This window comes from Borostomias antarcticus (genome assembly GCF_949987555.1).
Source record: "Borostomias antarcticus genome assembly, chromosome: 18".
Taxonomy (NCBI): domain Eukaryota; kingdom Metazoa; phylum Chordata; class Actinopteri; order Stomiiformes; family Stomiidae; genus Borostomias; species Borostomias antarcticus.
Genome location: NC_140251.1, coordinates 12,561,827 through 12,574,228, shown reverse-complemented (window position 1 = coordinate 12,574,228; position 12,402 = coordinate 12,561,827). Strand labels below are relative to the sequence as shown.

The 12,402-nt window shown below is 39.7% G+C and overlaps 1 protein-coding gene across 1 annotated transcript in view; it reads right to left on the bottom strand.

Moving 5' to 3' along the window:
- LOC311320907 (receptor-type tyrosine-protein phosphatase eta-like) overlaps positions 1 to 12,092 on the bottom strand; it is a gene marked incomplete at its 5' end in the record, with an annotated part of 28,220 nt that extends 16,128 nt beyond the window's left edge. Inside the window, 5 exons of the mRNA XM_084452774.1 lie at positions 4,292 to 4,486; positions 5,801 to 5,986; positions 9,942 to 10,052; positions 11,790 to 11,989; positions 12,088 to 12,092. Of these exons, the coding sequence (XP_084308900.1) occupies positions 4,292 to 4,486; positions 5,801 to 5,986; positions 9,942 to 10,052; positions 11,790 to 11,989; positions 12,088 to 12,092 (697 nt within the window). The remainder of the gene's footprint in view (positions 1 to 4,291; positions 4,487 to 5,800; positions 5,987 to 9,941; positions 10,053 to 11,789; positions 11,990 to 12,087) is intronic.
- Positions 12,093 to 12,402: the final 310 nt, after the last annotated feature.

Genomic DNA, 12,402 nt, shown 5'->3' with positions numbered 1-12,402 from the left:
ATTAGTGCAATTCAAAGTACCTATCTCAAGCTATCACTGACTCTTACCCGCAGGCTTACAACTTTTGGCAGGAATTAAATAACATGAAACTTAAATCTGAATAAAGACTTATAAAATAAGGTACCACAAGTTCTAACCCAGGCTTACTTGTAAAAAGGGATTTGTAAAGACTCTCTCCTTCAGTTATGTTATCTCCAGCCACTGCAGTAACACTGAATGTGTAGTTCACTCCAGCAGTCAGCTCAGAGATGTTAAATGATGTCTCAAATGTAAGTTGACTTCCACTGGTGACTGCATCAGTCCAGTCTACTCTATAGAAGGAGCTTTTTCCATCTGGCTCAGTCCAGCTCAGAGACACAGATGAAGTTGTGATGTCAGAGACAGACAGGTTTCTGATAACAGCAGGCTCTGTGAGTGCAAGAGAGGGGCAGTTTGTGGAGAAAATCGCATGATTATTAACAATTTGAACCATTTCAAAGTAGTAAAACTCAAATTCAAAAGGGTTTTCTTGTAGGAATAACTGCTCAATCATTCAGTAAAGCAGTATTACAGAAATCACACCGACTGTAGGTGGTTAAGTAGTCTGTGCAGGTTTGTGAGCAATTATCTAAATCACAGCCCCTGACACAGATACGCCTTTTTCACAGCAGCCATTTGCACATGTCAAAGCATGGTAGCCACATGTGTAATTAATAACATTAAGTATGGCCCGGATACACTTATTGTAGGATTTAGGTGGGCCAGGGCCCTGATATTGTGCATGCTTGTTCAATGGAATGGCTGTGACACACTTAATAGAACAGGGCCATAATTCATGTGATTAATTACACTAGTGTTTACCCTGCTTTGAGATATCAAAATGGCTGCTGTGAAAAGGGCCTATAGGATGTGTCGTTGGAGAAAGAGGCTGCTCCTAATTTGCTTAAAGGTGCTCAGTTCCATTTTTTTCGGCCACTAGATGGGGCAGTGGTGCAGCGTATCAGATATAAACAAGTGGGTGTTATATGGTGTCATTCAGGGGGTGGGGCTCAGCGCCGGGCCGGCTTCGCTCATAATAAAAAGACATTCTGCATTTGCTCCACAGGAACTACACCGTTGTCTATATTTTCTGTACAGATAGTTATGACTCCCCTGGACCTATTTATTGCATATATTGGATTATTTTTTTTTTTTACAAAAATATAGTAAATTGAACAGAGCACCTTTAAGTACGGTACTCCTGACTGGTCTAAATCTCATGCTACGAACAGACATACGGACACACACAGAGACCGACACACATGTTTAAGCAGCTGCACTGCTTAAAACGGTTCAATAATAATGAAATATGAAATACAGCATACATTCTAAATGTGTTCTAACTGAAAAGCTAAACCTTGTCAACATCATCTCACTTGTAAAGACTGACGTCTCGTTGTGTTTTCCCTCAGTTATGTTATCTCCAGCTACAGCAGTAACTCTGAATGTGTAGTTCACTCCAGCAGTCAGCTCAGAGATGTTGAAAACTGTTAGTTTAGTTGTTTCATTCCTAGTTTCACTGCCATCAGTCCAGTCTACTCTATAGAAGGAGCTTTTTCCATCTGGCTCAGTCCAGCTCAGAGACACAGATGAAGTTGTGATGTCAGAGACAGACAGGTTCCTGATAACAGCAGGCTCTGTGAGTGCAAGAGAGGGGAAATTTGGAGGGAAGACCACATGATTATTAATATATACTGTACTTGATGTTGTGATGTCAAACGCTCTGTGTGTGCAAGAGAGGGGCAGTTTAAAAGGAAAACCAAATTATTGTGTCCAAAAACACTTTACATTGTTGCAATTAAAAACACCTGATTCTAGCTATCATCAATTATTTCCTGTAGGCTTGAAATAACGAGATTCTTCAGTCTGAATGAAAAAAAAAATGGTATCACAAGTTCTAACCCAGGCTTACTTGTAAAAAGGGATTTGTAAAGACTCTCTCCTTCAGTTATGTTATCTCCAGCCACTGCAGTAACACTGAATGTGTAGTTCACTCCAGCAGTCAGCTCAGTGATGTTAAATGATGTCTCAAATGTAAGTTGACTTCCACTGGTTACTGCATCAGTCCAGTCTACTCTATAGAAGGAGCTTTTTCCATCTGGCTCAGTCCAGCTCAGAGACACAGATGAAGTTGAGATGTCAGAGACAGACAGGTTCCTGATAACAGCAGGCTCTGTGAGTGCAAGAGAGGGGCAGTTTGGAGGGAAGACCACATAATAATTAATAATTACTTAATACATAATTCATAATAATTACTTAATTATTAATAATTAATTGATGTTGTGATGGCAGAGGTTCTGTGTGCAGGACAGGGGTAGTTTTAGAGGCAAAAACTAATTATGTCCAAAAATATTTGGCATTAGTGCAATTCAAAGTACCTATCTCAAGCTATCACTGACTCTTACCCGCAGGCTTACAACTTTTGGCAGGAATTAAATAACATGAAACTTCAATCTGAATAAAGACTTATAAAATAAGGTACCACAAGTTCTAACCCAGGCTTACTTGTAAAAAGGGATTTGTAAAGACTCTCTCCTTCAGTTATGTTATCTCCAGCCACTGCAGTAACTCTGAATGTGTAGTTCACTCCAGCAGTCAGTTCAGAGATGTTGAAAACTGTTAGTTTAGTTGTTTCATTCCTAGTTTCACTGCCATCAGTCCAGTCTACTCTATAGAAGGAGCTTTTTCCATCTGGCTCAGTCCAGCTCAGAGACACAGATGAAGTTGTGATGTCAGAGACAGACAGGTTCCTGATAACAGCAGGCTCTGTGAGTGCAAGAGAGGGGCAGTTTGGAGGGAAGACCACATAATAATTAATAATTACTTAATACATAATTCATAATAATTACTTAATTATTAATAATTAATTGATGTTGTGATGGCAGAGGTTCTGCGTGCAGGACAGGGGTAGTTTTAGAGGCAAAAACTAATAATGTCCAAAAATATTTGGCATTAGTGCAATTCAAAGTACCTATCTCATGCTATCACCGACTCTTACCCGCAGGCTTACAACTTTTGGCAGGAATTAAATAACATGAAACTTCAATCTGAATAAAGACTTATAAAAGAAGGTATCACAAGTTCTAACCCAGGCTTACTTGTAAAAAGGGATTTGTAAAGACTCTCTCCTTCAGTTATGTTATCTCCAGCCACTGCAGTAACACTGAATGTGTAGTTCACTCCAGCAGTCAGCTCAGATATGTTGAAAACTGTTAGTTTAGTTGTTTCATTCCTAGTTTCACTGCCATCAGTCCAGTCTACTCTATAGAAGGAGCTTTTTCCATCTGGCTCAGTCCAGCTCAGAGACACAGATGAAGTTGTGATGTCAGAGACAGAGAGGTTCCTGATAACAGCAGGCTCTGTGAGTGCAAGAGAGGGGCAGTTTGGAGGGAAGACCACATGATTATTAATATATACTGTACTTGATGTTGTGATGTCAAACGCTCTGTGTGTGCAAGAGAGGGGCAGTTTAAAAGAAAAACCAAATTATTGTGTCCAAAAACACTTTACATTGTTGCAATTAAAAACACCTGACTCTAGCTATCATCAATTATTTCCTGTAGGCTTGCATCTATTGGAAGGAATGAAATAACGAGATTCTTCAGTCTGAATGAAAAAAAAATGGTATCACAAGTTCTAACCCAGGCTTACTTGTAAAAAGGGATTTGTAAAGACTCTCTCCTTCAGTTATGTTATCTCCAGCCACTGCAGTAACACTGAATGTGTAGTTCACTCCAGCAGTCAGCTCAGAGATGTTAAATGATGTCTCAAATGTAAGTTGACTTCCACTGGTGACTGCATCAGTCCAGTCTACTCTATAGAAGGAGCTTTTTCCATCTGGCTCAGTCCAGCTCAGAGACACAGATGAAGTTGTGATGTCAGAGACAGAGAGGTTCCTGATAACAGCAGGCTCTGTGAGTGCAAGAGAGGGGCAGTTTGGAGGGAAGATCACAAAATTATTAATATAATTGATGTTGTGATGTCAGAGGCTCTCTCTCTACATGCAAGAAAGGGACAGTTTAAAAGGTAACCCAAATTATTATGTCCAAAAACATTTAACATTGTTGCAAATAAAAACACCTGACTCCAGCTACAGATTCATCAATTCTTTACTGTAGGCTTACATCTATTGGAAGGAATGAAATAACGAGAATCGTCATCCTGAATGAACAAAAATAAGTTACCACAAGTTCTAACCCAGGCTTACTTGTAAAAAGGGATTTGTAAAGACTCTCTCCTTCAGTTATGTTATCTCCAGCCACTGCAGTAACACTGAATGTGTAGTTCACTCCAGCAGTCAGCTCAGAGATGTTGAAAACTGTTAGTTTAGTTGTTTCATTCCTAGTTTCACTGCCATCAGTCCAGTCTACTCTATAGAAGGAGCTTTTTCCATCTGGCTCAGTCCAGCTCAGAGACACAGATGAAGTTGTGATGTCAGAGACAGAGAGGTTCCTGATAACAGCAGGCTCTGTGAGTGCAAGAGAGGGGCAGTTTGTGCAAAAAATCGCATGATTATTAACAATTTGAACCATTTCAAATTAGTAAAACTTAAATTCAAATGGGTTTTCTTGTTCATTCAGTAAACCAGTATTACAGAAATCACACCGACTGTAGGTGGTTAAAGGAGTAGTAAAGGGAAGATGCATGTTTAGCCCTGTTTTAAGGTTACTTATGATCATATACAATGGTTCAGATCAAAATGTTGACAAAACTAGCACTTTTAAGAAAGTCTGATAATTGCTCTACCACCGTTTAGGTCATACAATGGATGTGGGTGGGCACCTTGAAAAATCATTCAAAAACATGTTAAACTCTCGATTTCAAAGACAAGAAGCTCACTGAGGGGGTAATTGGTGTCCGTTGGTGTTCTGACATCAAATTCGACGCAAATTATGAATCCTGTAGGTTTTATTGATCATTTTATGAAATCCATTGACTTGTATTGAAGCGACCGTTGTAGATGTGTAGATTAATCCGCAGAAGGGATTCAGGAAGCGGAACTACTTACGGTAGCTATTGTTATTGTTTATGTTGCTAGGCTACCTGTTTGCAGAAGTTCAAACACGTATGTGCTGCGACTAAATAGTTCTATGCTTAATATTTTAAAAAGCCTTTCAAGATGAACTAGAATCTTACTTTATGGCGAATTATATGTCAGAACGCCAACTAACACCTCGTGAGTTTCTTGTCTTTGAAATTGAGAGTTTAACATGTTTTTTTAATGATTTTTCAAGGTGCCCATCCACATCCATTGTATCACCTAAATGGTGGTAGAGCAATTAGAGGCTGCTCCTAATTTGTTTAAAGGTGCTCAGTTCCATTTTTTTCGCCCACTAGATGGGGCAGTGGTGCAGCGTATCAGATATAAACAAGTGGGCGTTTTCACTCATACGGTGCCGTCCAGGGGGTGGGGCTCAGTGCCGGGCCGGCTTCGCTCATAATAAAAATAAATTATGCATTTGCTCCACAGGCACGACACCGTTGGCTTTATGTTCTGTACAGATAGTTATAACTCCCCTGGACCTATTTATTGCATATATTGGATTATTTTATTTTTTTTACAAAAAGTGCAGTAAATTGAACAGAGCACCTTTAAGTACGGTACTCCTGACTGGTCTAAATCTCACGCTACGAACAGACATACGGACACACACAGAGACCGACACACATGTTTAAGCAGCTGCACCGCTTAAAAAGGTTCAATAATAATGAAATATGAAATACAGCACACATTGTAAATGTGTTCAAACTGAAAAGCTAAACCTTGTCAACATCATCTCACTTGTAAAGACTGACGTCTCGTTGTGTTTTCCTTCAGTTATGTTATCTCCAGCTACAGCAGTAACTCTGAATGTGTAGTTCACTCCAGCAGTCAGCTCAGAGATGTTGAAAACTGTTAGTTTAGTCGTTTCATTCCTAGTTTCACGGCCATCAGTCCAGTCTACTCTATAGAAGGAGCTTTTTCCATCTGGCTCAGTCCAGCTCAGAGACACAGATGAAGTTGTGATGTCAGAGACAGACAGGTTCCTGATAACAGCAGGCTCTGTGAGTGCAAGAGAGGGGCAGTTTGGAGGGAAGACCACATAATAATTAATAATGACTTAATACAAAATTCATAATAATTACTTAATTGTTAATAATTAATTGATGTTGTGATGGCAGGGGTTCTGTGTACAGGACAGGGGCAGTTTTAGAGGCAAAAACAAATTATATCCAAATATATTTGGCATTAGTGCAATTCAAAGTACCTATCTCAAGCTATCACTGACTCTTACCCGCAGGCTTACAACTTTTGGCAGGAATTAAATAACATGAAACTTAAATCTGAATTAAGACTTATAAAATAAGGTACCACAAGTTCTAACCCAGGCTTACTTGTAAAAAGGGATTTGTAAAGACTCTCTCCTTCAGTTATGTTCTCTCCAGCCACTGCAGTAACATTGAATGTGTAGTTCACTCCAGCAGTCAGCTCAGTGATGTTAAATGATGTCTCAAATGTAAGTTGACTTCCACTGGTTACTGCATCAGTCCAGTCTACTCTATAGAAGGAGCTTTTTCCATCTGGCTCAGTCCAGCTCAGAGACACAGATGAAGTTGTGATGTCAGAGACAGAGAGGTTCCTGATAACAGCAGGCTCTGTGAGTGCAAGAGAGGGGCAGTTTGTGGGGAAAATCGCATGATTATTAACAATTTGAACCATTTCAAAGTAGTAAAACTCAAATTCAAAAGGGTTTTTCTTGTAGGAATAACTGCTCAATCATTCAGTAAACCAGTATTACAGAAATCACACCGACTGTAGGTGGTTAAGTAGTCTGTGCAGGTTTGTGAGCAATTATCTTAATCACAGCCCCTGACACAGATACGCCTTTTTCACAGCAGCCATTTGCACATGTCAAAGCATGGTAGCCACATGTGTAATTAATAACATTAAGTATGGCCCGGATACACTTATTGTAGGATTTAGGTGGGCCAGGGCCCTGATATTGTGCATGCTTGTTCAATGGAATGGCTGTGACACACTTAATAGAACAGGGCCATAATTCATCTGATTAATTACATTAGTGTTTACCCTGCTTTGAGATATCAAAATGGCTGCTGTGAAAAGGGCCTATAGGATGTGTCGTTGGAGAAAGAGGCTGCTCCTAATTTGTTTAAAGGTGCTCAGTTCCATTTTTTTCGGCCACTAGATGGGGCAGTGGTGCAGCGTATCAGATATAAACAAGTGGGTGTTATATGGTGTCGTTCAGGGGGTGGGGCTCAGTGCCGGGCCGGCTTCGCTCATAATAAAAATACATTCTGCATTTGCTCCACAGGAACTACACCGTTGGCTATATGTTCTGTACAGATAGTTATGACTCCCCTGGACATATTTATTGCATATATTGGATTATTTTATTTTTTTTACAAAAGGTGCAGTAAATTGAACTGAGCACCTTTAAGTACGGTACTCCTGACTGGTCTAAATCTCACGCTACGAACAGACATACGGACACACACAGGGACCGACACACATGTTTAAGCAGCTGCACCGCTTAAAAAGGTTCAATAATAATGAAATATGAAATACAGCACACATTCTAAATGTGTTCAAACTGAAAAGCTAAACCTTGTCAACATCATCTCACTTGTAAAGACTGACGTCTCGTTGTGTTTTCCCTCAGTTATGTTATCTCCAGCTACTGCAGTAACTCTGAATGTGTAGTTCACTCCAGCAGTCAGCTCAGAGATGTTGAAAACTGTTAGTTTAGTTGTTTCATTCCTAGTTTCACTGCCATCAGTCCAGTCTACTCTATAGAAGGAGCTTTTTCCATCTGGCTCAGTCCAGCTCAGAGACACAGATGAAGTTGTGATGTCAGAGACAGACAGGTTCCTGATAACAGCAGGCTCTGTGAGTGCAAGAGAGGGGCAGTTTGGTGGGAAGACCACATAATAATTAATAATTACTTAATACATAATTCATAATAATTACTTAATTATTAATAAGTAATTGATGTTGTGATGGCAGAGGTTCTGTGTGCAGGACAGGGGCAGTTTTAGAGGCAAAAACAAATTATGTCCAAAAATATTTGTCATTGGTGCAATTCAAAGTACCTATCTCAAGCGATCACCGACTTTTACCCGCAAGCTTACAACTTTTGGCAGGAATTAAATAACATGAAACTTAAATCTGAATAAAGACTTATAAAATAAGGTACCACAAGTTCTAACCCAGGCTTACTTGTAAAAAGGGATTTGTAAAGACTCTCTCCTTCAGTTATGTTATCACCAGCCACTGCAGTAACACTGAATGTGTAGTTCACTCCAGCAGTCAGCTCAGTGATGTTAAATGATGTCTCAAATGTAAGTTGACTTCCACTGGTTACTGCATCAGTCCAGTCTACTCTATAGAAGGAGCTTTTTCCATCTGGCTCAGTCCAGCTCAGAGACACAGATGAAGTTGTGATGTCAGAGACAGAGAGGTTCCTGATAACAGCAGGCTCTGTGAGTGCAAGAGAGGGGCAGTTTGTGGGGAAGATCACAAGATTATTAATATAATTGATGTTGTGATGTCAGAGGCTCTCTCTCTACATGCAAGAAAGGGACAGTTTAAAAGGAAACCCAAATGATTATGTCCAAAAACATTTAACATTGTTGCAAATAAAAACACCTGACTCCAGCTACAGTATCATCAATTCTTTACTGTAGGCTTACATTTATTGGAAGGAATGAAATAACGAGAATCGTCATCCTGAATGAACAAAAATAAGGTACCACAAGTTCTAACCCAGGCTTACTTGTAAAAAGGGATTTGTAAAGACTCTCTCCTTCAGTTATGTTATCTCCAGCTACTGCAGTAACTCTGAATGTGTAGTTCACTCCAGCAGTCAGCTCAGACATGTTGAAAACTGTTAGTTTAGTCGTTTCATTCCTAGTTTCACTGCCATCAGTCCAGTCTACTCTATAGAAGGAGCTTTTTCCATCTGGCTCAGTCCAGCTCAGAGACACAGATGAAGTTGTGATGTCAGAGACAGACAGGTTCCTGATAACAGCAGGCTCTGTGAGTGCAAGAGAGGGGCAGTTTGGAGGGAAGACCACATAATAATTAATAAAAACGTAATACATAATTCATAATAATTACTTAATTATTAATAATTAATTGATGTTGTGATGGCAGAGGTTCTGTGTGCAGGACAGGGGCAGTTTTCGAGGCAAAAACAAATTATGTCCAAAAATATTTGGCATTAGTGCAATTCAAAGTACCTATCTCATGCTATCACTGACTTTTACCCGCAAGCTTATAACTTTTGGCAGGAATTAAATAAAATGAAACTTCAATCTGAATAAAGACTTATAAAATAAGGTACCACAAGTTCTAACCCAGGCTTACTTGTAAAAAGGGATTTGTAAAGACTCTCTCCTTCAGTTATGTTATCTCCAGCCACTGCAGTAACACTGAATGTGTAGTTCACTCCAGCAGTCAGCTCAGTGATGTTAAATGATGTCTCAAATGTAAGTTGACTTCCACTGGTTACTGCATCAGTCCAGTCTACTCTATAGAAGGAGCTTTTTCCATCTGGCTCAGTCCAGCTCAGAGACACAGATGAAGTTGTGATGTCAGAGACAGAGAGGTTCCTGATAACAGCAGGCTCTGTGAGTGCAAGAGAGGGGCAGTTTGTGGGGAAGATCACAAGATTATTAATATAATTGATGTTGTGATGTCAGAGGCTCTCTCTCTACATGCAGGAAAGGGACAGTTTAAAAGGAAACCCAAATGATTATGTCCAAAAACATTTAACATTGTTGCAAATAAAAACACCTGACTCCAGCTACAGTATCATCAATTATTTACTGTAGGCTTACATTTATTGGAAGGAATGAAATAACGAGAATCGTCATCCTGAATGAACAAAAATAAGGTACCACAAGTTCTAATCCAGGCTTACTTGTAAAAAGGGATTTGTAAAGACTCTCTCCTTCAGTTATGTTATCTCCAGCTACTGCAGTAACTCTGAATGTGTAGTTCACTCCAGCAGTCAGCTCAGATATGTTGAAAACTGTTAGTTTAGTTGTTTCATTCCTAGTTTCACTGCCATCAGTCCAGTCTACTCTATAGAAGGAGCTTTTTCCATCTGGCTCAGTCCAGCTCAGAGACACAGATGAAGTTGTGATGTCAGAGACAGACAGGTTCCTGATAACAGCAGGCTCTGTGAGTGCAAGAGAGGGGCAGTTTGGAGGGAAGACCACATAATAATTAATAAAAACTTAATACATAATTCATAATAATTACTTAATTATTAATAATTAATTGATGTTGTGATGGCAGAGGTTCTGTGTACAGGACAGGGGCAGTTTTCGAGGCAAAAACAAATTTTGTCCAAAAATATTTGGCATTAGTGCAATTCAAAGTACCTATCTCATGCTATCACTGACTTTTACCCGCAAGCTTATAACTTTTGGCAGGAATTAAATAACATGAAACTTCAATCTGAATAAAGACTTATAAAATAAGGTACCACAAGTTCTAATCCAGGCTTACTTGTAAAAAGGGATTTGTAAAGACTCTCTCCTTCAGTTATGTTATCTCCAGCTACTGCAGTAACACTGAATGTGTAGTTCACTCCAGCAGTCAGCTCAGTGATGTTAAATGATGTCTCAAATGTAAGTTCACTTCCACTGGTTACTGCATCAGTCCAGTCTACTCTATAGAAGGAGCTTTTTCCATCTGGCTCAGTCCAGCTCAGAGACACAGATGAAGTTGTGATGTCAGAGACAGACAGGTTCCTGATAACAGCAGGCTCTGTGAGTGCAAGAGAGGGGCAGTTTGTGGGGAAAATCGCATGATTATTAACAATTTGAACCATTTCAAAGTAGTAAAACTCAAATTCAAAAGGGTTTTCTTGTAGGAATAACTGCTCAATCATTCAGTAAACCAGTATTACAGAAATCACACCGACTGTAGGTGGTTAAGTAGTCTGTGCAGGTTTGTGAGCAATTATCTTAATCACAGCCCCTGACACAGATACGCCTTTTTCACAGCAGCCATTTGCACATGTCAAAGCATGGTAGCCACATGTGTAATTAATAACATTAAGTATGGCCCGGATACACTTATTGTAGGATTTAGGTGGGAAAGGCCCTGATATTGTGCATGCTTGTTCAATGGAATGGCTGTGACACACTTAATAGAACAGGGCCATAATTCATCTGATTAATTACACTAGTGTTTACCCTGCTTTGACAAATCAAAATGGCTGCTGTGAAAAGGGCCTATAGGATGTGTCGTTGGAGAAAGAGGCTGCTCCTAATTTGCTTAAAGGTGCTCAGTTCCATTTTTTTCGGCCACTAGATGGGGCAGTGGTGCAGCGTATCAGATATAAACAAGTGGGTGTTATATGGTGTCGTTCAGGGGGTGGGGCTCAGTGCCGGGCCGGCTTCGCTCATAATAAAAATAAATTATGCATGTGCTCCACAGGCACTACACCGTTGTCTATATTTTCTGTACAGATAGTTATGACTCCCCTGGACCTATTTATTGCATATATTGGATTATTATTTTTTTTTTACAAAAGGTGCAGTAAATTGAACAGAGCACCTTTAAGTACGGTACTCCTGACTGGTCTAAATCTCATGCTACGAACAGACATACGGACACACACAGGGACCGACACACATGTCACATATAGAAGCAGCTGCACCGCTTAAAAAGGTTCAATAATAATGAAATATGAAATACAGCACACGTTCTAAAGGTGTTCAAACTGAAAACCTAAACTTTGTCAACATCATCTCACTTGTAAAGACTGACGTCTCGTTGTGTTTTCCCTCAGTTATGTTATCTCCAGCTACAGCAATAACTCTGAATGTGTAGTTCACTCCAGCAGTCAGCTCAGAGATGTTGAAAACTGTTAGTTTAGTCGTTTCATTCCTAGTTTCACTGCCATCAGTCCAGTCTACTCTATAGAAGGAGCTTTTTCCATCTGGCTCAGTCCAGCTCAGAGACACAGATGAAGTTGTGATGTCAGAGACAGAGAGGTTCCTGATAACAGCAGGCTCTGTGAGTGCAAGAGAGGGGCAGTTTGGAGGGAAGACCACATGATTATTAATATATACTGTACTTGATGTTGTGATGTCATAGGCTCTGGGCATGCAAGAGAGAGGCAGTTTTAGAAGGAAAACCAAATTATTATGTCAACAACATTTTGCATTGTTGCAATTAAAAACACCTGACTCCAGCTATCACCAATTCTTTCTTGCAGGCTTACATCTATTGGAAGTAATGAAATCACTAAAATCTTCAATCTGAATGAAGACTTACAAAAGAAGGTATCACAAGTTCTAACCCAGGCTTACTTGTAAAAAGGGATTTGTAAAGACTCTCTCCTTCAGTTATGTTATCTCCAGCCA